The 27,996-nt window shown below is 51.2% G+C and overlaps 1 protein-coding gene across 15 annotated transcripts in view; it reads right to left on the minus strand.

The window, feature by feature from the left end:
• Positions 1-27,996, minus strand: part of NINL (ninein like) — a 137,110-nt gene that overhangs the window by 35,231 nt on the left and 73,883 nt on the right. For 14 of the 15 annotated variants that reach the window (XR_011494474.1, XR_011494475.1, XM_070485456.1 and 11 more), the window contains 8 exons: positions 25,712-25,848; positions 24,046-24,186; positions 18,682-18,856; positions 17,507-17,617; positions 16,767-16,847; positions 10,013-10,142; positions 7,004-7,113; positions 5,676-6,022 (listed from right to left, as the gene is read on the minus strand). Coding sequence is in view for 13 of the 15 variants with exons in the window: in XM_070485456.1 (XP_070341557.1) it covers positions 5,676-6,022; positions 7,004-7,113; positions 10,013-10,142; positions 16,767-16,847; positions 17,507-17,617; positions 18,682-18,856; positions 24,046-24,186; positions 25,712-25,848 (1,232 nt within the window). In the remaining 2 variants the exon portion in view is untranslated. The remainder of the gene's footprint in view (positions 1-5,675; positions 6,023-7,003; positions 7,114-10,012; positions 10,143-16,766; positions 16,848-17,506; positions 17,618-18,681; positions 18,857-24,045; positions 24,187-25,711; positions 25,849-27,996) is intronic. The other variant, XM_070485454.1, reaches the window with a different exon arrangement.

The following is a 27,996-nucleotide window of genomic DNA, read 5'->3' on the forward strand; positions in this document are numbered from 1 at the left end:
AAGGAAACCACCAAAGTAAAGACGATCTTATCATTCTGACTACAAACTCATAACACAAGTTGGAACAAGAGATGAAAATAATAATTTAGGAGGGGAAGAGCAAAGGGACTAAATCAGTCTAGGCCAAGTAAGTAAGAGACCACCAGAGAATAGACTATATTATACACAAAACTCTAAATACAAATTTCAGGGTAGCCACTAAACTAAAAAACAGAAGAGAGCCACAAAACATAAATAAGGAAAAAATCTAAGAAACCCAGCATAAGAAGTTGCAGAAGTCAATGGGTAGGCTAAAACACATAGGACGAGAAACAAAGGTAACAGGAAAACCAGCTAACGAGTGACAGAATGACAGCATTAAGCCCACATGTATCAATAATCACTCTCAATGTAAACGGATTGAACTCTCCAATAAAAAGACACAGAGTGGCAAAATGGATTAAAGAACAAGATCCAACAATTTGTTGCCTCCAGGAAACACACCTCAGCCCCAAGGACAAACACAGGTTCAGAGTGAAGGGGTGGAGGACAATACTTCAAGCTAACAGCAAGCAAAAGAGAGCAGGTGTTGCAGTACTTATATCAGACAAAACAGATTTCAAAATAAGGCAGGTAAAGAGAGACACAGAGGGGCAATATATAATGATCAAAGGGACACTTCATCAAGAATAAATAATGCTTATAAATATCTATGCACCCAACACAGGAGCACCAAGATTCATAAAGCAACTATTAACAGAATTAAAGGAAGATGTTAAAAACAACACAATAATAGTAGGGGACCTCAACACCCCACTCACATCAATGGACAGATCATCCAGACAGAAAATCTAGGAAATAGTGGAACTCAACGAAAAACTAAAACAATTGGACTTACTAGACATATATATAGAACACTTCATCCAAAAGCAGCAGAATACACATTCTTCTCAAGCGCGCATGGAACATTCTCAAGGATAGACCATATGTTGGGAAACAAGGCAAGCCTCTAGAAATTTAAAAAAATTGAAATAATAACAAGCATCTTCTCCGATCATAATGCTATAAGGCTAGAAATTAATTACAAGAAAAAAGCTGAGAAAGTCACAAGGATGTGGAGACTAAACAATACGCTACCGAACAAGCAACGGATCATTGAAGAAATTAAAGAAATAAAAAAATACCTGGAGACAAATGAAAATGATAACATGCCATATCAATTTATATGGGATACAGCAAAAGCTGTATTAAGAGGGAAATTCATCGCAATATAGACACATCTTAACAAAGAAGAAAAATCCCAAATAAGGAATCTTAAACTACGCCTAACCGAATTAGAGAAAGAAGAACAAATAAAGCCCAAAGTCAGCAGAAGGAGAGAAATAATAAAAATCAGAGCAGAAATAAATACTGTTGAAACAAAAAAGGCGGTAGAAAGGATCAATGAAACAAAGAGCTGGTTCTTTGAGAAGACAAATAAAATTGACAAACCCCTAGCCAGACTTACAAAGAAAAAAAGAGAGAAAGCTCAAATAAACAAAATCAGAAATGAAAGAGGAGAAATAACAACAGACTCTGAAGAAATACAATGGATTATAAGAGAATACTATGAAAAACTCTATGCTAACAGAATGGATAACCTAGAGGAAATGGATAAATTATTGGACTCCGACAATCTCCCAAAGCTCACTCAAGAAGAAGCAAACAATTTGTACAGACCAATCACAAGGAAAGAGATTGAAACAGCCATCAAAAGCATCCCAAAGAATAAAACCCCAGGACCACATGGCTTTCCTGTAGACTTCTACCAAACTTTCAGAGAGGATTTAATACCTATCATTTTCAAGCTATTCTAAAAAATTAGGGAGGATGGAACACTTCCTAACACATTCTACGAGGCCAACATCACGCTGATACCAAAACCTGACAAGGACAGCTCGAAAAAAGAGAACTACAGGCCAATATCGCCGATGAACATCAATGCAAAAACTCTAAACAAAATTCTGGCAACCAGAATTCAGCAATTCATCAAAAGGATCATACATCATGATCAAGTGGGATTCATACCAGGGACACAGGGATGGTTCAACATCCGCAAATCAATCAACGTGATACACCACATCAACAAACTGAGGAATAAAAACCACATGATCATCTCAATAGATGCAGAGAAAGCATTTGACAAGATTCAACAGTCATTTATGATAAAAACTCTGACCAAGATGGGGATAGAAGGGAACTACCTCAACATAATAAAGGCCATATATGACAAACCCACAGCCAACATCATACTCAACGGGCATAAACCGAGCGCCATCCCCCTGAAATCAGGAACGAGACAAGGATGCCCTCTATCACCACTCCTATTTAACATAGTACTGGAGGTCCTGGCCAGAGCAATCAGGCAAGAAAAAGGAATAAGAGGAATCCAAATAGGGAGGGAAGAAGTGAAACTCTTGCTGTTTGCAGATGACATGATCTTATATATAGAAAACCCCAAAGAATCCATTGGAAAACTCTTAGAAGTAATCAATAACTACAGCAAAGTTGCAGGGTATAAAATCAATTTGCATAAATCAGTAGCATTTCTATATTCTAACAACGAACTAACAGAAAAAGAACTGAAGAACACAATACCATTCACAATCCCTACAAAAAGAATAAAATACCTCCGGGTAAATTTAACTAAGGAAGTGAAAGACCTATATAATGAAAATTACAAGGCCTTTCTGAGAGAATTGGATGACGACATAAGGAGATGGAAAGACATTCCATGTACATGGATTGGAAGAATAAACATAGTTAAAATGTCCGTTCTACCTAAAGCAATCTACAGATTCAATGCCATCCCAATCAGAATCCCAATGACATTCTTTACAGAATTAGAACAAAGAATCCTAAGATTCATATGGAGCAACAAAAGACCCCGAATTGCTACAGCAATCCTGAGAAAAAAGAACAAAACGGGAGGCATCACAATCCCTGACTTCAAAACATACTACAAAGCTACAGTAATCAAAACAGCATGGTACTGGTACAAAAACAGGTGCACAGATCAATGGAACAGAATTGAAGGCCCAGAAATAAAACCACACATCTATAGACAGCTAATCTTTGACAAAGGAGCCCAGGGCATACAATGGAGAAAAGAAAGTCTTTTCAACAAATGGTGCTGGGAAAACTGGAAAGCCACATGTAAAAGAATGAAAATTGACCATTCTTTCTCACCATTCACCAAAATAAACTCAAAATGGATCAAAGACCTAAAGGTGAGACCTGAAACCATAAGGCTTCTAGAAGAAAATGTAGGCAATACACTCTTTGACATCAGTATTAAAAGCATCTTTTCGGACACCATGTCTTCCCAGAGAAGGGAAACAATAGAAAGAATAAACAAACGGGACTTCATCAGACTAAAGAGCTTCTTCAAGGCAAATGAAAACAGGATTGTAATGAAAAAACAACCCACTAACTGGGAAAAAATATTTGCAAGTCATATATCTGACAAAGGCTTAATATCCATAATACATAAAGAACTCACACAACTCAACAACAAAAAATCAAACAACCCGATTAAAAAATGGGCTGGAGACATGAACAGACGTTTCTCCCAAGAAGATATACGGATGGCCAGTAGGCCCGTGAAAAGATGTTCATCATCGCTGATCATCAGGGAAATGCAAATCAAAACTACACTAAGATATCACCTTACACCCATTAGAATGACAAAAATATCTAAAACTAATAGTAACAAATGTTGGAGAGGTTGTGGAGAAAAAGGAACCCTCAAACCCTGCTGGTGGGAATGCAAACTGGTGCAGCCACTATGGAAAACAGTACGGAGATTCCTCAAAAAATTAAAAATAGAACTACCATACGACCCAGCCATCCCACTGCTGGGCATCTATCCAAAGAGCTTGAAGTCAGCAATTCCAAAAGTCCTATGCACCCCAATGTTCATTGCAGCATTATTTACAATAGCCAAGACATGGAAGCAACCTAAGCGCCCATCAACAGATGATTGGATAAAGAAGACGTGGTATATCTACACAATGGAATACCACTCAGCCGTAAAACAACAAAATCGTCCCATTTGCAACAACATGGATGGACCTTGAGGGAATTATGTTAAGTGAAATAAGCCAATTAGAGAAGGACAATCTCTGTATGACTCCACTCATATAAGGAATTTAAACATGTGGACAAAGAGAACAGATTAGTGGCTACCAGGGGAAAGGTGGGGTGGGGGGTGGGCACAAAGGGTGAAGGGTGCACCTACAACACGACTGACCGACAATAATGTACAACCGAAATTTCACAAGATTGTAACCTATCATTAACTCAAAAAAAAAAAAATCTCCTAAGTTGCTGGGACCGGGATCTTAGCAGCCCCAGGAGAATGGAGTCGTGGCCAAGGTGAGGGCTGGGTGAGTGAACAAGCCTGGGATGCGCCCGTCCTCTGCTCCTGGCCAGCGCCAGCCTGAGCAAGAAAAATGTGGCCAGATGCGGCTCAACCTCCAGGCTGAGGAGGGATCATGAGCAACAGGACAGCTCCTCCAGGCAAGATGGTCACCCTGCACCTGCCCCTCTGCTGCCATGTGGGGGTCTGGAGGGTGCTTTGGTCAAGTATCGTATCACACAGCTCTTGGGTTTAAAAGAGAAAATAAATTAAAGCTCAGGCAAAGCATAGGACTTAAAAATGACTTTTTATCTACCCTCTAGGAAAGTGACAGTAAGTTCCCATGAGCTCCCAAGGGCCTGGGCCTCTGCCAGTGTCATCTGGATGGAGGTCTGGTTCTCTCTCAGCACATCCTATTTGCTCAGGTTGCCCCCAAACCTCGAGCCAAGGAAGAGGAAAGCCCGTCTCACCTGGGTCAGAGGGCATGACCTCAACATGACGTCCTGCTATCAGTGTGGTAACTGAGGCCACATCTACTTGGCTCCAACACCGGAACCCAACCAGCCCCAACACAGTGCCCCTTCATGAGGAGTGCAGTTGTGCAGGGGTGGGCCCTCAGCTGTGAGCCCTGGGCCACCGTGTGCTGGGTGTGGCCATCCTCTCTGAGTTTGAGGGGGTCCAAGACCCCCCAAGAGACAGGAAGGGGCTGGCTGACCAGTACCGCACCTGTAATAACTACTTACTAAGTCAGAGCCATTCGACATAGAATGGGCACGTGAGTATTTCTCATGCAATTATGACACTGTTGGACACAAAATACTATATTCTGGTTTTCCTACTAAGTCTTTTTCTCCTTTGCTCATACATTTCAGCCTTTTTAAGAACCTCGCTAACTCAAATTAATTGTCTTTCCCGTTGTTTTAGGGCTTTTAGACCTTTCATCCATCTCCCCATGTGCTACAACACATGGCCTAGAAAATCAGAATGAGATATTAAATGAGGAACACATTGCCCTTTGCTACCAGATGAGTCTGAAGCAGAAGGTAAAAAACAGAGTTAAAAACCTACAAAGCAAACTGCTTCACAGCCTAAGCTCTAGTTAATACATACTTTCAATTTAAAGTAAAAATCCTTATACGATGACCTGTTCTTTCGGTGCTCAACCAGCTGCCCTGAGAAAAACCACCAAGCTTACAGGTATTGTGATTCTGAGCAGTTTGCCTAAATTCCATTTCAAATTTTGGGTCTTGACAAGAAACCCTAGACGTGAAATCCAAGAAGGATGAGGTGCCCGGACCTGATGTGCTGCAGGTCATTCTGATGCCTCTGGCGCAGTGCCTCCTCCAGCTGGTCCTTCTCCTGGGCCAGCCGCCGTGCCAGCCCAGAGAGTGCCTGTGCACAGCGCCGCTCCATCTCTACCCTCTCCAGCTCAAGCTTCCTCTCCAGTCCCAGGCCGTGGGCTGCGGTCCGGAGCTGGTCCTGTAGGCCTAGGATGATCTCCTGAGACGTCACATGGAGTGTCTCCAGGTCCGCTTTCTGGTCCTCCAGCACACTGACCTGAAGCTTGAAAGCCTGCTCCATCTCCTTTCTCTCCTTCGCAAAGTCCCTTCTCATCACCTCAATTTCCCTTTCATAGCAATTTACCTGAGAAGAGAAACACGAGCAACATGAATCAAGAGGTCCCCGAAATGACTTACCTGACAACGCAATGCAGAACCACGAGGGTGCCATGCGTGACATCCAAAGAGCGGGTAGCCTGATCCGACGAGGCGCAAGGGCCTGGGAAAGCGGACAGACATGCTAACAACGGCCAAGGCTTCCAAAGGCCCAGGGCGGCCTTGTGCTTGTTACCCACCGTAACTTTCCAACAGCCCTGAGAGGCAGGTCCAGCAGGTGGGGAAAGGAGGCTGGGGCCCAACTGGGCCAGGGCCTGGCCAGACAGCACGAGGAAGGCAGAGGGTGTGACCCCACTGAGAGAACTGGGGAGGCTTCAGGAGACCCGCAGGTGGCTTTGAACCCCCTGGAGGCCCCAGCGGGCAAGGTGACAGCAGGAGCTTCTTGCTGATGCATTGGGGAGCTCGTGGGCATGACTAAAGGACAGAGGCGGCCCCACCTTGCTGCTACTTATTCCAAAGAATCTGACACCTGACAATTGTGGACGCTGTCCTTTAACAAAACCCACCACAATCTAATAACAGCAGCAGACAGTTCATCCAAGAAGACAGACTCGGCCAGGGTGGTCCTGGCCATGAAGCCGGGGAGCACCCCGCCAGAGGCAAATCCCAGGGTCACTGCAGCTTAGAACAAAGCCGGGAGCTGTGATGCACCCACAGCTGGGTGAGCTGGGAGGTCGGGCCTCAGCGCGACCCTTGTGACACTCCGGATACGCATAACCCCGTTCCCTTCCCATTATTAGTTAGTCCTCACGTTGAGCCTCCTTCCAAAGAGGGCATGAGGCAGAACGTCCATTGTATTCACATTTCCCTACAAACTTTCCTCCCCGATCAGGCTTACTACGGGGCAGGGGATGCCAGGGCAGGCGCGTGCACGGGACACGTCAGCACTGCTAAGAGCAGCTTTCCAGCAGGAAGCTCCCATCTCCCTGGGCTCCCTGGCTGCCCTGACCTTGGTCTCCAGCTGGATCTTGAGGTCTTGGTAACGTTCCTTCACCTGCTCCACCATCAGCTCTGTTTGTATACTCACTGGAACGGGGTCACCTGCCAGGGAGGCGACACCTGCAAACAAGAGGATCTTTCCGTTTGTGTCCTGCAGAGGACGCCACGGAGTCTGTTCCCAACCCTCCACTCTGACATTTGGATGCACTGAGGGTTCTCCCCAGCTTTCCCCTACCCCACCTCCAACAAAGCACCACCTCCACAGGCGCCTTCTGCAAGAGGAACACAGGGTCGGGGAAGGGGCGACCCTCACAGGTTTCCCCAAATAGTCTGCATGGCATGTTCTCAAAGTGGCAGCTCTTAGAAATTAGCATTTCAAGTCTTTGCCAGAACACAGATTACTCAAAGATGTAACTAGGAGGCTGCCTGCAAGATTTCTCAGGCCCTTTAATTCCCTAAAAGCTGTCATACGTGGTATATTTATTGCACCCAAATTCTGCTCCCTGACGATGCTAGAACTGGGAAGACTGAGGAAAAAGTGTGACCCGCAGCACAGATACCTCTCAGCCATCAGAGCTTTACGACAAGGTTGTACAAGGCTTATTTCTGCATTCTTTTTGTTCCAACTTCCTCCTTTCCTTGGAGGCCCTCTATTACTTGTTGTTATATCATACAAATAATGTGGGGTTTCAATGAATAAATCATGCATACTAAACACTCATGGAGTGAAGGCTCTGGCAGATCACAGGAAGGGGGACACGAACAACCCCTTGTTCCTGAAGATGCTCCTCACTGACGACATCAGACACCTGGGCAGCTCGTGTCAACAAGGAGCCTGTGCACCCTCAAACACTGCCAGCCCTGCCGGGTGCCAGGAATCCCAATGTGTGTCTTGGCGGCACACCAAAGGGTTGACTGAGGATGTGGGTTCTGGCCGCTGCCAGGGTTTCATCTGTGCTGGTCCAGGGGCCAAGAAAGTGTGAGGAAAAGACACATCCTCGAACTCTCACCATCTCCTTCCATTTCCCAAATTATTTTCCATGAAAAAAAGTGAAGACTCAGGGACACTGGGCCAAGAGAACTTAGGATAAGCACCTCAGGAAAGAAGGCAACTCGCCCTGGCAAGTGGAAGCTGCCACTCGGGTCTGGCCGAATGGGGCCAGGTGACTGGGTGCCCTTCAGGAGTGGATGCAGCTGGATTCAAGTTACAGCTCCCTGACGGCTTGGCAGCCACAATCCACATATGCCCTCCACCACAACTCTGCTGTTGTGACTGTCCCCTCGGGTAGCAGACAGACCCCTCCTCATTTGAAGGGGTGCATGGAACCTCTGCAGTCAGATGAAGGGGGCAGAGGGGAAGAGAAAAGATTTCTTTGGTTTTATCAGTGACAACAGGAAACTTGGGGCTGCCTTCCAGGGCCACCGCCCAAGGCCTTCTCGACAAGGGCACGCCCGGGGTACAGGGCCCAAGCTCCACTGCTCCCTGGGTTACGAGTCAGTGGCTCTTGACAAGGGTCACACATCCTGTACAGCTCAGCCTCCTCTAGGGACAAAGGAAGGTAACAATCACCCCTCCCCTGTGGCCAGGCTGTGCACCTCCTCTGGGAATCTGGCAACGTCTGATGTGCTGGCTGCATCCCAACACTGCCTAGATGAGGGAATCAGGGCTGTGCATCTCAGGAGGCATCAGACTCCACTGAAGAAGCCACAGTGACAAGGTTCATTCAGGGGCCAAGTGAGCTGGGCCACATGCACAGAAAACCTTATTTGGTTCCCTTGGAGGTTCCCATGTTGGTTCTCTCAAGTATTACATTTTTCCTGTTTTAGAAAGTAAGTAGCTTTAGGACAATATGGGAACTCCGAGTGCTCCCAGGGTTACAGATGGGAGCGAGATATTCTGAGGGGCTGCGGCTACCACGACGTTGTGATCCACGGAGGCAGTCACACTGCTGGGGCTGGGGCAGTCCTGGTGGTCCCCACGGCCCCCTGCCGGCAGCAGAGGGCTTGGAGCCACACGCATGACGTGAACCCGCATGGGGCCCACCTTGCACAACTGCCAAGAGGGACAGCAACCAGCCACACCCACCCCATCCTCCAAAAGGACCACAGGAACCTCAAGGACAGCTGTGGCACCTGAAGCCTCCACTCTGGTCTCTAGAAGGAGACAAGAACACTTAAACACAGGGCCTCGGGGCCTCTCGGCACTTAGAGTTCATCCCAAACCCCACAGGCTGAGTTAGGAAGCACGAGGCCCTGGTCTTCCTTGGGGTACACCTTCACCATCAGCTCTGCATGCAGGTGGAGGGTCTCCTCCCAGTGCCACTGCCCTACCAACCTCTGACCTGGAGGGCAATGTCTTCCACGTCACCCAGGGGCAATAAACATCAAGCCCTCTCAGCTTTGCTCCCCACGAGCCCTCTATACTGGGAGTCCCTGATGCATTTCACATGATTTAGCCCCTTCCCTTTGTAAGAACTGTCAGACCCAAGACCAGCCTAGGCCAGACCTCGCACTGCGAGTGGGCTGGGAAACCATCCCTGCTCACTCCCAGCCTCCCCTCTCCTCTCTTCTCTAGATGACCGTCTGTGTGTCATGTGTGTGTCCAGCCCATGCTGACTGCTCACCCTAGGGCATCTCCCTGGATCCTCCCCCCAACACAGGAGTGGCACTTTGGATATGCCTGCCCTAAGGTCACAGCAAGGCCATCATAACCTTCACCATTCCTACCCAAATGGTAAAACCCTCACCCTCCACTTCCCTTGAAGCTCTGTGTGTGGGCTAAGCCCCTGGCCTCCGGTTACAAGGCACTTCCCTCACACATGCTGGTCTGAGGGGCTTGTAACCACCTGGAGGCCCGGCTGAGCCCTGATGTGCTGTGCAGCTGGCCCACCTGCTGCCGAGCTCCCTGGAGCCAGGGAAAGTCCATGCAGCAGGCACAGGGAGACACCCATGGCCACCAGCCCCACCCCCACCACCCAGCAGGAGCGTGATCGGCCACGTCCCAGGGCCAGGCTCCCACCTGATGCGCCGTGTCCAGGGAGCAGCGGTCTGTCTGGCAGTGCATGGGTCTGGCTGTGCCGACTTGGGGGCAGCTGTGTCCGCAGGCCTTCCAGTGCAGCCTGCAGCTCGTCGTTGCGGTCCTGCAGGTCCTGGGGGGCAGAGCCAGACATCCTCCAGCCACTGCAGCCAGCTGGCCTGAAGAACAGCGTGGCGCCGAGACAGGCTGCCCAGTGAGTGCCCCTCAGGTGAAGCCTGCTGCTGGGTGGGCAGGTGTCAGGGCCTGATTTAGAGCACGTGACACTTACGCTGCCTCCTAGGCTCCCAACCACAGGTGAGCGAGACAAGAGCAGGGCCATTTCCTGGCTCTCTCATACCCTGGACCACCCTCCCATCACTGGCTACACAGGAGGAGCTCAGAAAAAAGAGTGAAGTGGAAATTGAGGAGAAACATAGCAAATATAGAGATCATCAACATCTGAAGCTACAGGTGCTTTGTTTAAAGCCAAAGTGATGCTGCGACGTGGGTGTGAGGCAGCAATCTCCTGGGACCAGTTCTGGGATGGGACCTGGATTCCCTCCTCAGCCACTGTGGAATCCGCAAGGGCTCCGCAGCTCTTAACTACCGAAGTGGAGAGCACGTGCACAAAGGAAAGAGGACCGCACTGGAGAGGGGGTGGGGGACACGGGGATGGGGTGGGGGCACACGTGAGGGGAGAGGGACACAAGTATGGTGTCAGGGCACCCGTGAGGGGAGGGGGACCTCTGGGGGAGGAGCGGCAGCATAAGAGAAAGGGTCTGCATTTGCAACAAGCGTAACTTTGTCCACACTTGAGTGAAACCTTAAGAAGCAGACCTGGTCGCCTGGCTTTTAAAGAGCGAGAATCAGTGGACTTTACAGCCCCCTGTCCTGACCAGCCCACAACTAGCCCACATGCTCGTGCACGTTGCCACGTCCATTCACGACTGCAGGTCATGTCCTCCACCCCCTGAACCCAGGCAAGGCTGTGACTGCCTGACCCTGAGGACGGCAGAAGAGTGCCACATCTTCCAGGCGTGCCTGCTTCCCAGTCTTCTTCTGGGCACTCACTCTGCAGGAACCCCAAGCAGCCACAGCCACACAGACAGGACCCGGGCCCCCAGCCCGTGGCACACCCAGGAGGCTCCATTTCCCTCTCTGAGCTTTGAATACTATTCCTCTGTAGTAAGCTCTCACTGAATGAACCTCATCTTCCCCAAACTGTTCCTGGAGGCAGCGCCTGGCCGGTGACCACATCTTTCCTTGGGGAGACGCCTCTCATCGGCCGCCCTAGGCCCTGTGGGAGAAGGGGCGGGGCCAGCAGATCACTAAGCAGCGCAGACTCATGGGGATCGCCGTGCCTCACCCAGGAACTCCTGGGCAAGGGCAGGGCCAGAAGGCAAGAGCCGCGGGCCACCTGTGGAGCACACCAGTCCCTGCCCACCTGCACGCACTGCTTCTCTGCTGCTTTGATGCCAGCACAGCCGCGCTCACTGCCCAGGCTGCTGACCTCAGGTGAGGTCAGTCTGAATTGAGACGCGGTATAGCATAAAATCTACACCAGACTTCAAAGACTTACTCCAAAAACGGATACAAAATATCTCATTAAGAATTTATTTAAATTGATTATGTGTTGAAATGATAATGTTGTGGATATACGGAATTAAATGTTGCTAAAATTAATGTCACCTACTTCTTTTCACATTTTTCTTTTTTTAGTGAGGAAGATTAGCCCTGAGCTAACATCTGTTGCCAATCCTCCTTTTTTTGGCTTGAGGAAGATTCACCCTGAGTAGCCAACATCGGTGCCAGTCTTCCTCTACTTTGTATGCAGGTCACCACCATGGTGTGGCTTGAGGAGTGGTTTAGGTCAGTGCCTGGCATCCAAAGCCACAAACCCGCCAACACGGGCTGCTGAAGTGGAGCACACCAGACTTAACCGCTACGCCAGGGGCTGCTCCTTTTTACATTTTTAATGTGCCTACTAGAAAAGCTAATTTGTGTGCCACATGCGCGACTTATATTATTTTTACTGGACAGTGCTGACAGAAGGTAACATCCACAGAATCATTTCTATCCAAAGCCCTGCCCTCTCTGTGATTCTGCTACCCCAAATGGGGTATTTTGAGAGCATACACACGAACTGCAAATTCAGCAGTGCCAGAAAATGGCTTCTCTTGGATGCTCTGCTGGGCACAGACTTCTCTGCTCTCAAGACACACAAGGGAGTGCAGCCAGTTCTAACTGAAGATGGCAACATGTGCCATCCCGGGTGCCCACAGTGACCCAGCCTGTCCACACGGGGCATCTGGTGGGGCTGGGGGCCAGGCTGCCTGTCCATACGGGGGCGTCTGGTGGGGCTGGGGGCCAGGCTGCCTGTCCACATGGGGCTGTCTGGTGGGGCTGGGGGCCAGCCTGCCTGCCTGTTTTCATGTGGACTGCACACTTATTTGGGGGCTTGGGGATGCCAAGGGTGGTTATGGGATGCTACTGCACCAGCCAGGAAAGGCAACAAGTCCGTGACTCACATTCGGCAGCACTAAGGATTGGAGGACTCTGACCTGTGGAGGCTCTTCTTCTCTCCTCCTTATGGGAGAAGCAAGCTCATGAAGGAAAGGAGGGGAGGGCGAGATTTCAATGGCAGCACTGGACAGCATCTGAGCAGAAGGCTGTGCCTGCGGGCTGGCTGGGATGACATGGCAAGCTGAGTAAGCGCCCGTGCAAGAGAGACTGAAGACCCATCCAGAGACAGCAATGGCGGGGACGGCTCTTAGGGGCTGGAGATTGTCTCAGCCCATTCAGGGGGCCATAACAAAAATACGACAGACTGGGTGGCTTATAAAGAACAGAAATGTCAGTTCCCATAGTTCTGAAGGCTGGATGTCCATGATCAAGGCGCTGACAGACTCAGTGTCTGGTGAGAGCATGCCAGTTCACAGATGCCATATTTTCCGGTGTCCTCACATGGCAGAAGGGGCAAGGGAACTCTGTGGGGTCTCTTTCATAAGGGAAATCCCATTCCTGAGGGCTCCACCCTCATGACCTAATCACCTCCCAAAGGCCCTACCTCCTAACACCACCACATTGGGTGCTAGGATTTCAACACGTGAATTCTGGGGGAACACAAGCATTCAGTCTACAGCAGTGTGGAAATGCTGAAAGGGAAAATCTGCATTTGGGGTTTCTGACCAAGGACATGTTACTACTCTTTTATGGTGTCCACCCAAGGCAACAGTAAAAACATGAAACCACAGAGAATCTCTAGGGAGGATCCAGTAAACATTTTACACCACACTTTACCAAAGGCAGACTTGCCAAGAAAACTGAGACTGACAGTGGAAACAAAGAGAAAAAAGCTAAAATGATAGTTAAATAGGAAGGGAATTTGGCAACAAGAGAAAGCATGGTTTCCTTGTTGACAAATATCCTGGTTACAAAGTACAGGGAAATGCCAAGCAGTGACTTTGGAAAGATTGGGTGATGCACAGTGGGGTGGGTTCAAGGTTATCACTACCTCTGGAGACTGGCTATAAAAATGTCCTCAGGCAAGAGGCAGCAACCCCCCAGTAGCAATGAGCACCAAGTACCCAGAGCTTGGTCTCTAAAACCATTCCCTTAAAGAAACCAGGACTCCTTGGAGAAATGGCTGATCCAGGGCAAGTGCAGGTAAAGCACAAGGTGAGCGTGGAGCATATCATGCTCAAAAGTATGGAAGTACTCAGCAAAACAAAACATGACGCTGATATGTCACAAAGACTGGCAGCCAGATGGAAGACTCTCCCACCTGCCAAATCTTGCACAACTGAGCACCAAAACAATTAGACACAGTAATCAATTACAAACTATTGGGGAAAAGGGGGAATTCATGAGTCCATGCTAATAACAGATAGATAATAGATAGATGGATAGATGAATGGAAAGATAGATAGAAGACTTCTCTGGCTTATAGTAGAATGCTAAGAGGCAACTGATAGAGTAGAGTGAGTGCTGGAGTTGGAAAATCATCATTTTGCAACCATCAAGTAAAGACGGGAGTGGGCAAGAATCATCAATGGATACTAAATCAGGATATTTCCACGGCCTGTAAGTGTTTCCCCACTCACTGCTCATTAGTTGCATGGGAGGGGGAAAAAAGAGTCAGTAATTACACAGTGGGGTAATTAGGGAACACTTTGACCAGACTATCAGAACAAGCACCACCCATACTGTGTTCCAAGTGAGAATGTATACCCTTAACTTAATCCAAAAGAAATATCAGAAAAACACAAAATGAGAAAGTTTCTATTAAAAAGTGGGGCTGTATTCTTCAAAAAAATCAGAGTCAAAGACAAACAAAGGCCGAGGGAATGTGCTGTAGTCTGAATGTTTGTGTCTCCCCAAAATTCATGGTACATCCTAGTGCCCAATGTGATGGCATTAGGAGGTGGGCCTTTGGGAGGTGATTAGGTCATAAGGATGGAGCCCTCATGAAGGGGATTAGTGCCCTTATAAAGGGAATCCAGAGAGCTCCCTTGCCTCTTTCTGCCATGTGGGGACACAGCAAGAAGACAGCTGGTCATCTGCAACCAGGAAGAGGGCCCTCACCACACAACAAACCTACCAGCAACCTAACCTTGAACTTCTAGGCTCCAAAACTGTGAGAATTAAATTTCTGTTGTCTATAAGCCCCCTGCCCCAGTCTATGGTATTTTTGTTATCATATCTAAGAATGTTTCAGATTGAAGGACATTAAACAGACATGACAACTAAAGGCAACACCTGATCCGAGACTGGATCCTGTATTGGAGGGAAAATGCTCTAAAGGACGTTGTCAGGTTAACAAAACTGAAATACAACCAGCAGGTTAAAGTATCGTATCAATGGAAATCAAGGAGTTAGTGGTGTGCTACAGTTCTGTAGGAGAATATTCTCCTCAGGGTGTTGGAAAGCTGGCTCTCCGGGAAGAAGGGTCCACACCTGTAGCTTCTACACATTCCTGCGGTGTGAATAACTCTCACCATAGCCAATTTCAAGCTACCAAAAGTTTAACAAGAAGCTAGAAAAATTCCTAAATATTTAACAAGCAACTCTGGTGCAACTGCACAACACTGTGAGGTTGGTGGGATCAAGCCTGTTCTTAGGAAATGCACGCTGACACGTTCGTGGGGAGGGCTATGATGTATGCAACTTACCCTCAGATGTTCACAAAATAACTCTGTAGTACACACACTCACACACACAGAGTAAGCGAGCAAGTAATGAGAGAGAGAACACGGTGAGATGTAAACAACAGGGGCAGCTGGGTACAGGGTATCCAGGTGCTCCTGTTGTAACTTTATTTTTTAGAAATTATTTTTAAATAAAAAAAATTTTTAATGCTAAGGTTAGCGTGAAACAGCCAAAAATGGAGGGAAATTTTCTAAATAGATAGATTACCACTAAAATTTAAAATCTTTCTGCTGACATTTCAAGAAATAAAATTTCAAGAACCAAAAGGAAAATGAGTAGCAGCTCTTTAAATAATAGAGTCACCTTAAAGAAAGAAAGAGTTTATACTTGTATGAAAAATGCAGTGAACTGAAGTAATATGTTAGCTGTGGCCAGTTATCGGTTCTGTGTCTACGGGAGAAGATTAAAGGGAAGAGAAGACCCAGCACGGAATCCACCTCCTAGCAGAAAGTTGTGTGGCACATTCCACCTGCACGACAGCCCCCATCCCAACCCAACACACACCAATCGGCTTCAGAGGAAGGTGACACAGCTGACCACACACAGGATCTTCCAAAGGGCAGAGAAGGGTCTGGGGTCTAGAGTGGATGAAAGAGCACAGGGCAGAAGCAGTGGGTCACGTCACATCCCAGAACAGCAAGGCTCACCTTTATCCTCTGGTGTTGGGAAAGCAACATGTAGCAGGAACAAAGGGAATTCTTACTTTACTTTGGAGGGAAATCATTAAGAAGTGAATTGATAATAAACCCTTAATATCAAACAATAATGTTTTATCTGTTGGGTTCCTCGATAATTTTAAGAGTGTAATGGGGCCATGACATGTTCCAGCACCACTAACATCATTCACCTCCTCCATTCAGCTCTGCAATGGGCTGACACTGGTAGGTTTAGCCCAGGAAATCTAAACACTAAACAAGAGAAGACAAGACAAAGCCCTCCGAGGTGCCCGCAAACTCGGAGGGGCCTTCAGAACGAGTGCCAGTCTAGCGACCTTGGTCAGCCCATGTGGGGCTGAGCATAGGCGCCGAGCAGGCAAGCCCCATCCCACCTCCTTCTGGAACACCAGCCTCCAAGGACCCCGTCGGCAGAATGCAGACCACGATCAGAGGTCTGCCTGCTCTGCTCAGAGAAGGGTGCTCCTGCCAACCTGTGCTGGACTACCCTTTGCAGAGGCCATGAATGTGGCCCACCTGGAATGTGACGCTTCCCCCAGGCAGGAGGGGGAAGGACAAGGCCTGTACACCATCACCCAGGTCTGAGCCAGACAGGCACTGACCCGTGGCAGAGCCGCCGGTCTCCCGCACTCTAGCACCCATTCTTAGCAGCATGGCCGGGGGAGGGCAGTGCAGCTTCCCGGCACAGAAAGTCCCTGGAGGACCAACCTCTCACAGAATCCACCCTGGTACAGCCCGGCCTGCTGCGGGGTGGGCTTGGAGTGTGAAGCAGGGGCACATGAGGGCTCCAGGCACCAGACCAAAGCGCGGCCCCAGTTCAAGACAAAGGAAGCACAACTGCTCAGGAAGGCAAAGGAGGCCAGTGGCTCACATACCCGGCACTTGAGTTCATACTCCTTCAGGATCACCGCGAACCGCTCCTCCTGGGCCAGGAGCTCTGTGCTCTGCGGCTCTAGCTGAAAGTCAGACCCACACAGGAAGATGGCAGACAGGACCTCAGCCAGGCAGGGCATGTGCTGCCACCTCCTCACTAGCTGCCTCCTCCCACGAGCCTCAGCATCTCCAGGTGCAGGTGTCTCGTCCCCCTCCTCGTCCCTTCCCTTACCCTCCACCGCATTTAAAAGGTCTAAGGACAGAAGGATGTTCCAAACTTAGGGAAGGTGGCCATGCTCCCACCTGGCACCTGGGGCACATTCTGCCAGAACCCAGCTCCAGTGCAGCACCTGCCTGCCCACCCCTCCTCCTCCCAAGAGGATGGGCAGGGCCAGGCAGGGGTCTCAAGGTGGGCCCCCAGTTCTAACTTCTCCTCCATGTCCCCCTACCACTGAGACCTGTCAATGGGTTCTGAGCAGTGCCGGCTGGCCCTGGCCTTACCACTAAAAGGCCAATGTGCAGGCAAGCCCGGGGTACACAGTCACCCCTGCACTGTCACAAAGGAGAGGAAACAAAGGAGAGGAAAACAGAGGGAAAGCCACTATGTTAACTTCCTCTCCATTCCAGAATTTTAGTAGAAAAGAACTAAACTAAGTCACCTAACGTATTCTTTTATATCACCTCCCAGCCAGTACCCACAGGCTCTCGTCTCTAAAGACTCAGAATCAGCAAAAGGACTCACCTTGTCCTTCAACACAAACTCCAGGTCCTTCTGCAGTTTCAGGACCAGCCTCTCTGATTCTGAAAGCTTTTCCACAACTTCGATAATCTCCTTCTGTAATCGACTGTTCTCCTACAAGACACAGGCCAGGGGTGTGCCGCGCTTGGGGAGGGGACGAGGGGACCGTCAGCAGGGAATACACTTCCTGGAAACGCAGGTGTCCGGGGCTCGCTGCCTTGGCACATGCAGAGGGGCTGTGCTGGGCCGACCCCCAGCCACCCAGGGCTGGCCCACAGGCCTCACCAACACCCCTCCACGTGCTCTCCTGCCCCGAGGGCTCAAGAAGGTCATGACACAGGAAGGAGCTGGTGGAGCATCCCTTCTAAGCAGTTTTCTAAAAGGGATTTGAAATGGCACCACTACAGCTCAGACGCCCGCCGGGGGACGAACGCAGCATCTGCAGACACAGCAAGCGGTGAGGACCCAGGGCGGCTGAGAGCCCAGGCTGGCGGGACGGGTCCCTGCACATGCTGCTGTCAGAGGCTCCTGGGCATGCCCAGCTTCTCTGTCAGGGCAACAGAGACTGAGGGAGGCAGGGCAGGTGTGGAAAGAATCGGCAGGTTCTGACTTAGGAGAGGAGGAGGAAGGTGGGAGACACAGGAGGGACCAGGGCACAGGGGGATGCATCACTGGAACCCAGCGCAGGGTGGGTGTGGGTTGGGGAACATTTGCCAAGTCCAGAAAACCACATCTGCTGCAGGCCACAGGTCCAGGGCTCCAGAGAGGGGGCAGACCCCACAGGTGCTCTGGTCTCCAGGGGGTACAGCAGAGCTGGCTGCTAACCCTCCCTAACTACAGTCCACCTGACCCAGAGCAGAGAGCAAGAGCCCCGTGGGTCCCCAACCATCCTCCTGCCCCCATGACCACAGAGGAGGAAGAGGCAATGCCTCCCCTCGAAGCGCCAGGGCCCTCGCTGCTCTGGCTGAGAAACGGGTTCTCTCTGTGGCTGCGGCACACACCCCTCATTCTGAAACCCCAGGTACTTCCCAACCCTTGCTCTGTAAACATAGGGCCACTGGGAGGGTTCAATCCTTGGCTAGGAAAGTGAGGGGTGTGGCTGATGGACCCTCAGGCACCCCCGTTTCTGTCTTTTTGGGTGAGATGCCCTGGGGAGGCACTTCTCCCCGCTGCCCTACCTTCAGGGCCAGGGTCAGCTTCTCTCGGAGGCTGGCCTCTTCGGCCTGCAGGCGCTCCAGGTCCTTCTCCAGCACGGCCCTCTGCCTGCGGGCCTGCTCCCAGAACAGCTGGCGCTCCATTTCCACTTCGGACCGCAGGAGGCTCAGCCTTCCTCTGTACCCTTGCTCCAGGTGTCTGTAAGGCACACACGGCACATGGCACGTCGGGCTCCCAAGGGGCACCTCCCAGGCCCACGCCAGCCCCTGCCTCTCTGGGTACACCTTCCCGGGCCACTTGGCCTCTTCCTTCCCTGGAATTCCCCTGCCCATAGCACTTGGCTACAGCGTCTGGGACTCAACTGTCCTTGCTTGACAGACAGGGTCACTGTTCCTCAGCTACACTGCATGTGCTGTGAGCGCAGGGCTGCAGGCAGATCCCTGGATGCCCCTCTGCCTCTCCACCTCCTTCCACACCACGACAGCCGTCAAATGCCCTTGCTAACCAAACGTGCACAAGAGGACACCTGCCACACAGGATATAGGCCCACAAAACTGGACAGAGACCCCAAGGCAGTCAGAAGACAAGGGAGGAGGCACGTCCCTCAGATTCCACATTAACCTTCTGCAATAACCACTTCCACCAGCAGGGAAAACAGTGCCGATCTTGGTTTTATCACTGAAACAGCTGCTTAATAGAATTTCTCAAACCCAGTCCATCTAGACTGAAGGCGAGGGAAACGTCCTCTGCGGCAGGGGGCTTGGCACATGCGTACTTCAGCAAGGACAGGACGGTGGGCCTTATCCTCCAGCAGACAGTCTAGACTTTCAATCTTTTCTCAGAGCTTTAGAGAACACGCAGAGGGGAAGGACATGGAGGAAGGGCAGCTGGTACTTAGGACAAAACGGTATGATAAGTGTAACTAATTTAACACTCCACAAACCTTTGGAGTAGTTTTAAAAATACCTATTTGATCACATCACTCCACTCTTTTTTAAAATTTTTTTTTCCTGCTTTTTCTCCCCAAATCCACTCAATATAGTTGTATATTTTAGGTGTGGGTTCTACTAGTTGTGGCATGTGGGACGCTGCCTCAACGTGGTCTAAGGAGCAGTGCCATGTCCATGCCCAGGATCTGAACCGGTGAAACCCTGGGCCGCCAAAGAGGAGCACGTGAACTTAACCGCTTGGCCATGGGGTCAGCCCCAACACCTCTTTAAAAACTTCTGAGGGGCCGGCCCTGTGGCCGAGTGGTTAAAGTTCACGCGTTCTGCTTCAGCGGCCCAGGGTTTTGCTGGTTCGGATCCTGGGCGCAGACATGGCACCGCTTATCAGGCCATGTTGAGGCAGCGTCCCACATGCCACAACTAGTAGGACCCACAACTAAAATATACAACTATGAAGTGGGGGGACTTGGGGAGAAAAAGGAAAAAAAAAAATAAAGAAGATTGGCAACAGCTGTTAGCTCAGGTGCCAATCTTTAAAAAAGAAAAAAAAACTTTTGAAATAGCCAACAGAAGGAAATGGTTAAATAAAATATGACAGACCCACATAATGGGACGCTCTGGGCCATCAGAAAAGTATATACAGTACAAAACCATTTTGTAAATAATTATGTACACAGAAAGCAGTGAAGGACACACAAAAAATGTTAGGAGTGATAACCTCTGGCAAGTGAGATTTCTGCTTTTTACTTTTACTTGATTTTTCTAAATATTCTACAATGAACATGTATCATTTGCTACTTTTGTAACAAGAAAAACCTAATGCAACCATAAAAGTTATTTCTAGAAACCTACTGATGATGCCCCATTGTTCATGTGGCGAAACCAAACACACCCAGCCTGGCCCTCAAGGCCTTTGCGTGTCCTTCACCAGATTCTGGGACCAAGATACGGCCTTTGAGCTGCCAACTCTTGGATTCCAAGAAAGGCACATCACAGAATCCCTCCCAGGCGGCCGGGAGCCTGAGACACCGTGACTGACACATCCCAGTTCTCAGTTACTCAAACTGATCATCTAAAATCAACTTACATTTAGCTTTTGAACCCAACTGCTTAAAAAGGAGTTTTCCTCCTTGCATGACACTACCCGAGGGCTGGGAGGCAGCCGTGCTGGACGGAGAGGAAGGTCCTGTGCGAGGAATGCTACTCAAGAGTCGAGAGAAGCCCCACGGACCCCCACCTCCCCCAGCCACGTAAGGTCTCCTGGCGCCAAGCAGGACAGCTGGAATCAGCCCTGCATCCATCAGGAGGATCCCAACACCTAGGAAGCCAGTGAGAAGGCTGAGCACAGCACGTGGGTACAGGGCGATTCAGAGACAGGCGGGCGTCAGAAAGAGGGAAACGTACGTGCTGCCGGCTTCCTCCAAGACTCTTTCAGCTCCTAATTTGTAACAATGGTTTCACTCTGTGGAAACCCACACTGACCTCACACCCTGCTTTCTGAGGTCGGGAAACTAAGGAGAAGCCCTCAGACAAGCAAAGCTACCCCTCTGCAACTGCAAGAGTCAACGCTGCGGCCGTTTTCAAGTCCCACCCGCGGGAACTTGCTCAGGAGGATGGTAAACGGGCAGGCTTACCATGGGCGACTCGGCTGCACAGACTGTCAGCCGCTGACAAGAGCAGGAACGACACCCAGTTACTTCTTAACCACACGCCCCTCTGCAATAAAATGCATGCGCTCTACACTGGAGGTGGGGGGCTCAGCAAGGCCACGGCCAGCGTGTCTTCCCAGCCCGGCTTCTGGGCCTTGCAGACAGCTGCTAAGAGGGAGACTATGTGTATTTATTATCTCAGGTTTGATTGGGAATATGTTTTAAAGTTTGGTGACAGGATACTTAATTTTTAGCTTTCCTGCTAATTACCATGATCCTGCAAGTTTTCCAGTACAGGAGCTGGTGGAAGTGAACATGTGTGCATGCATGCACACACACTCTCACTCATGGCCCCTTGATGCCCACAGATGTCACCTCCTGCAGACATCTTCCTCACACCACGCAGACAGAGGTGTGGACTCCAAATGGCGACCAGACCAGGATCTCAACTTGCTGTATTTGGCATTTCCCAGCTGCCCGCAGGAAGGAAAACGGGACCCAGGCCTTTGGGAATTGGGAGGCATGTGGACTCGGATGTGAGGCCCTGCTCTGCTCTGCCCAGAGCTTGCTGCCTAGTAGGCGGCAACGCGTGGAAGGTGGCGGGCCCCAGGACAACAGGTCCGTCTCTCTGAACCCTGAGTACACGGTTGTGGAAGGGAAGTCGCCGGGGCACTCACTGAGCTGACCTGGGATGAAGGTTGTGTGACTCCAGGAAACCCCACCTGGGCAAGTGAGGTGCTCTCTGCCCGTCAGCACGCTCTCGCTGACGGGCTGATTCTCTCACCTCCCAGGACGGAGCAGGCCAGGGCTCATGCTACTGTAGAAAACAGCCTAAGACGAGGCGAGGAGAGACCTGGGTTTACATTTCAGGGCACACTGGTTGTGTGATTGCAGGCAAGTCACTGCGCTCCTCTAAGCCTCAGTTTCTTTGGCTAGAAAATAGGAATAAAGTGGCCTTTTCAAGGTTACAGCCAGGTGACGCCTAGTCTACGACAGGAGCTCCCCAACACAACAGCAGTCACAGGCCAGAAGCTTCTTCCTGGAGGGCGAGACTGTCTCCCAAACCTCCAGAGCTCTGGCTGCATAGCGAAGGTGCCCGGGGCGTCCTTGGTGAGGAAGGAATGGGCTCTTTGGGCGAAATCCCACTGTTTCGTTGGATACGATCAATTGGTGCCATGTGGCTGCTAAACTCCTCCCTCTGCTGGGGCCGCCGGAGGACCCTCAGGGGCCCGTGCAAGCTGGCCACAGGGACAAGCTCCTCCAGTTCCTCGACTCTGCCCTGTGAGCCGCGAGGCCATGAGGACCAGGACAGTCTCCTGTGCACAGTGGAGGCAAGCCTTTCCTAGGCTCATGCTTGAAAGCCTGCGCGTCAGGCAGACGGGAGCGGGTAGAAGTCCCTGTGAAGGCCACCAGGGCCACTTGGGGGGCTTTACGCACATCACACTGTGTCACCCACACACCTTGCTGATAGAGCAAGAAGAACCTTGTAAGAAAAGTGTTACCTTCAAATGCCACAACCACACACAAGGGGGAGAGGCACACATCCCAGAGGCACCAAAATGAGACAGCTCGTCACAAGCTCCCCCACTGAGCAGATGAGGGAGTGAAACCACCTCTGTCACCTGAATGGTCATTTCTCTTTCTCGCTCCTCATTTCACTGACGCACAAGCACAGCTGACCCATGGAGTCAGATGTGCAGGGCGCTCGCTGTGCACCAGGCACCCCTCCCCGTGCAGAGGACGGTCACTCATCACTCCCCTTGTTCATATGAGGAACCTGCAGGGCTCCATCCACCCAGGGTCACAGCAAAAGTGCACAGAGACACGACTGCAGCTCCTCCATGCCTGCTCAGACCCAGCTGTCTGCCGGTGAGGGAGAATGAGGAAGGGGGCCAGCACCCCCCTCTGCACTCCCACCAGGAGCACCACCAAGAGTGGGGAGCGGGGGGGCAGGACACCAGCTTCTCAGCAATGCACAGCTCCGCCTATCCTTAAGGGGACACTTCTGGGTGACAAAAGATTCAAGCAGGTGAACAGCCAGCTGAGCTCTTAAAAGGGAGCCTCCAGCACACACCGCTCCCCATGGGGGTGGGAAGCCCCTCCCCTGCTGTGGCCTGGGGTCCTCGGGGGCCGGGTCTCCTCAAAAGTTCTGATTAATAAACCAGAGAGACAGTTTTGCGTCCATAAAAACACGGTCAGAAACCCATGCCTCTGTCCAGCCACCAGCCTGATCAGTGCTGTAGACCACCCGCCAGAGGTCTGCCCAGCCGACCGTGAGCCATGCCGCCTGCAGTCAGGTTTTGAGCTCGGGGCCCTGTCCCCCTGGGTAGGCTCCTTTCTGCTGCGCCAACAGCTCCAAAGCCATTCACGAGCCCTCTCTCAAAACGTCCCTCTGTCTCACCAACCACAGGCACAGAGACTCGACTTGAGTGGGACAGACTCGGATAAAGGAAGCAGAGCAGGGTGAGGGCAGCACAGAGGAATCTAGCCCGCAGCTGCAGGCACACATAGTTAGGTGCTGCGGCACCATGCCCCCACATCACAAAGAGCAAGACCATTTCTTTAAAGGTACCCTTCTTCTCTCAAGAAAGGACATCCCCAAAGATGCATCTTCTAGATTTCTACCAGCTCAGGTGAAATAGGAGGGTCTCAGCTCCCCCATGATCACGACCACAGCCTCAGCTAGAGGCAGCCTCACATCCACCACAGCCCTCAGCCAGGGCCCCGGAACTGCTGCCCTGCTTGCCGAGGAGCCGCAGCGCGGGGCTTGGGCACCACCGGCAGGACCTACTTGATCTTCTCGTCCGTGAGCTGCTCCAGGGCAGAGTGGCAGTCATCCATCTCTTTCACAAACTCCAGGTTCCTCTTCTCGGCTCTCTCCAGGTCCTGCCTCGCCTTGTCTCGCTCCCTCGTCACCTGCTCCACTTGCCCCCTGCCACAGGAAGGAGACAGGGTCAAATGGGGACATCTGCTCTGGGCCCAGTGAGCCCCATGCCTGCATGAAGGATAAAAAGAGCTGGCATTAACTGGGTGCTGAGCATGGGCCTGCACTGGGCTCCGGCCTCACTGCCACCATCAACCTCCTCCTAAGGCGGTCTCTACAATTACTATGTGCCTTTTACAGAGGCACATCTGAGGCTAAATGATTTGCCAAGGAAAGTTTCTAAGAAGTCCTGAACCCAGGAAGGCTGAGCCTAGAGCCTTGCAGTGGGCTGCACCTTCAGCCGGCCCCAGAACAGGGGAGAATTTATCTGTGTAGCCTCTTGTCTCCAGCTGGGCCTAGGCTCCAGGGATCCCCAACACCTAATCCAGGAATGGACATGTGACGCGGAGAAGGCCACCCATTATCCTGCCTGGTCACAGCACTGCCCCCTGCAGCCTGGCATCCAAGTGAGTGCAAGGTCACCCACTTGAACACGGAGCCACCCAGAGCAGAAGGGAATTCCGTGTTCACGGCCGTGGCTCCATCTGGTCTCCCCAGGCACCGCCTGAAGCTCTGTGCAAATCACCTCTGGTCCTGCGAGTCTGGTGACTTGTTTCCCCGACTAAAGGAGCACCAAGCTTTGCTCCCTCCCCCTCCCGAGGCACAGTCTTTCTCTGGTCCTACTGCAGAGTTGCCTGAGGTCAGAAGGCTCATCCGTCAGTACCTAACGAGATGCGGTCTTGAAGATGGAGACTGTGATTTGTGCCAAGCCGTTCTGCAGCTTTGGAACATCAATGAAAACACAATCAATCTTTATGTCAATCTGTTGCGCAGACGGATGGCCTGAATAGTCAGCTAAACCAACGCAGAACTAATTAAAACGGGACTGTGTTCTTGGGCCAACTGTCACATGGTGCTCTGGACCATGTTTGAAAAACACTTCTTTCTCCTCTCTTGCCAGTCGAGCCTAGGAGCTCTCTGGCTGCTCCTGGAAGCATGCCCTGGCCTACTCGAGGGTTTCTGCCTCACACGGGCAAGGCCCAGCATCAGCAGGATGAGTTTTAAAGCCAAATCCTTCTCTTTGGAACCTTGCTAAAAGGAGCTAAGTGAGGACCTGACATAGATTTCTAAGCTCCCCATCAAGTGTGGGGGAAGGCCAGTGACCCTTAAATTCTGTGGCCATAAAAACCACCCTTAAATTCTGTGGCCATAAAAACCTGAGCAGCAGCCACTGAACTTCTGCTGGGTCCTCAAGGCCCCACTCCAACCACACACGTGGATGGCGCTCATGGCACTGGGAGGCCTCATCCTCCTCTCACCACTCAGCTCTCGTTCCTTGTCCCACCACGAGCGCCTGCTGAAGGGAGCCCAGTGGGAAAGGTGGTGCCAAGCCCCTCGTCCCTCCCCGGCACTGGCCATTTGGGGTGGATTAGGCCAGGGTGCCTCATTTCCTCAGACTCTCCTCCAGGCCAGCCTGGCCAGTGAAAACCTTCGCCCACCCCTACCACATGGGTAAGAGACATGGGGCTCTTACTGGCAGAAGCTCAGCTCCTGGCGGTAGCAGGCCAAGGCTGCCTGCTGAGTGACACCACCGACCAACATGAGCTCATTCTCAAGGGCCCAGGTCAGCTCTGAAAGGTTCACCTTCTCGTCCACGTTGAAGTCGAGGCTCTGAAACAGCAAGACCCAGAGGGCAGGACAGTATGAACAGCTTCTCCAAACACTTGCTAGCTCTCCTAAGGACGGTCCAGGCCCAGACCCACGCTGTCTTACAGGAAGCACCTGTCACTTCTCTATCTGCAAAGTCTCTACCTCTCAGACGTGCCCCACGACACACACACAGCCCATCCCTGTCAACACTGAGGTCCCTCTCATCCCTGTCAATGCTGAGGTCCCCCTAGCCCTGTCAACATCAAGGTCCCCCATCCCTATCAACACCCAGGTACCCCCATCCGTGCCTCGGGGATAGGTGTAAGCCAGGCTGGACAGGGTCCTCCTCTCTGGATGAAGTAAAAGACACGAAGGAGGTTTTCCTCAAGCAGAGGGCAGGATGGGCCAGACGAGAGGCCAGAAGAGGGAAGCCTCCTGTGAAATCAGTCGATGTACAGAGCACGTGGCCTTGGTGAGCTGCGCGAGGACACCTGACCTGAGGCCAGTGCCACCAGGAAGTGAGCGAGGGACAGCAGGGTGAGGGTCCTGACAACAGCCTGCAGCACCAAGCCCTTGGTGCTAACGTCCTTCTCCCTGACTGCCCACGCAGCTGAGCCCCTGACGACCCCTCTGCTTAGAGCCATTTTGAGTCAGTATTTTGCCATTTCAAACTAAGAGAATCCTGACTAATCTGTCTCTGCGAAATGCATGGATGGACGGGTGGTTCTGCTGGTGGAAAATGACCTATCAGAGAGAGATGAGCCGCAGCCAAGCAGTCCAGAGAGGGGAGCATTCTTTTCCCCTCAAGATTTTGAAAAGAAAAGAACAATTTATGTTATACGTATTGTACCACAATAAAAAAAAAATAGAACAAAGTACATCCACGTGCCCCTCTGCTAACTGATCAGTAACTCATACTTTGTCACGCTTACTTTTTTAGCACTGGGTATTCTTGACCTGTTTCCTTCTATGACGTCTAAAATTATAAACAGTCACACACAAGCCCAAGCGCAGGCACCACATCAGGGCCTGCAGAGAGAGAGGACGGCAGGCAGCTCCAGGTGGGAAGGAGGTGTGCTCCCTTTTTTTAACTTATAAAATAGAGGCTAGAATTTCCACTGCTTCTCTACTGCTCAAGTGCTTCCGAAGAGAAATGACGTGAAAGGTGGAGCACGTGGCACAATCTGGGAATCGCGAGCTGCTATGACACAGGTGCAAACTTCCCAGCAATGCTATCACCAGGGATGCAAAGAAATGACAGAAACAGGCCACAGCAGCAGCTTCCTGAGCAAGAAGAAAGGAGTCATCCCAAACTGCAAGGCGTGGGTGGGGGCCAGCCTCCAAGATGAGCCTGGGGGCTCCTCGCCCCCTGGCATTCACATCTCTGTACTCCCCTCCGACACTGAACAGCGCTAACCGGCGTAACCCACAGGGTACTGAGGAAGTAACAGTGTGTGACTGCCCAGATAGGGCGTGGAAGACCTGTGGCCTCCTCCTTGCTCTCTTGGATCTTCCTCTAGGGAAGCCAGCTGCCATGTTGTGAGGATACTCAAGCAGCCCTGGGAGAGGCCCACGCAGCAAGGAATGGAGGCCTCCCACCTCTGGCGAACATCAACTTGCCATCCTGGAAGCGGAGGCTTGGCCTCAGTCAGGCCTTCCGAAGACTGCATGTGGCTGATACCTCATGGGAGACCCCGGCTAGGACCACCCAGTTGTGCAGCTCTCAAATTCCTGACCCACAGCAATTGCATGAGATGAGAAACGTCGATTATTTTCAGGCACAACTTAGTGATAATCTGTTGAGGAGGGACAGACAACGGACTCAGGGCCTCCTCACAGAGCAGCAGCAGCTGGAACAGCGCTCTTTCGGGCACTCTGAGGTTCAGGAAGAAGCACTCTGAAGGAGCCAGGGTCTCGAGAAGCTGGATGCATGATGCCAGCACATCCAGGCCAAAGGCTTGCCCAGCTGGGCACTTCCTTCCCAAGGGAAACAACCTTTTTAGGTCAGCAGCTTGCAGTCTTGACTGCCAGTGTCACAGGTAAGCACTTAATGACAGCAGTGCAGGCAGGAAGAATCCCGCTGTGTGTGCCAGGACACCCCAACCGCCTGCCCGGCTCACTGGTGGCACCTGCCCGGCTCGCTGGTGCAACCACCCACCCGAACACCTG

Source organism: Equus asinus, chromosome 15, assembly GCF_041296235.1.
Source record: "Equus asinus isolate D_3611 breed Donkey chromosome 15, EquAss-T2T_v2, whole genome shotgun sequence".
NCBI lineage: Eukaryota > Metazoa > Chordata > Mammalia > Perissodactyla > Equidae > Equus > Equus asinus.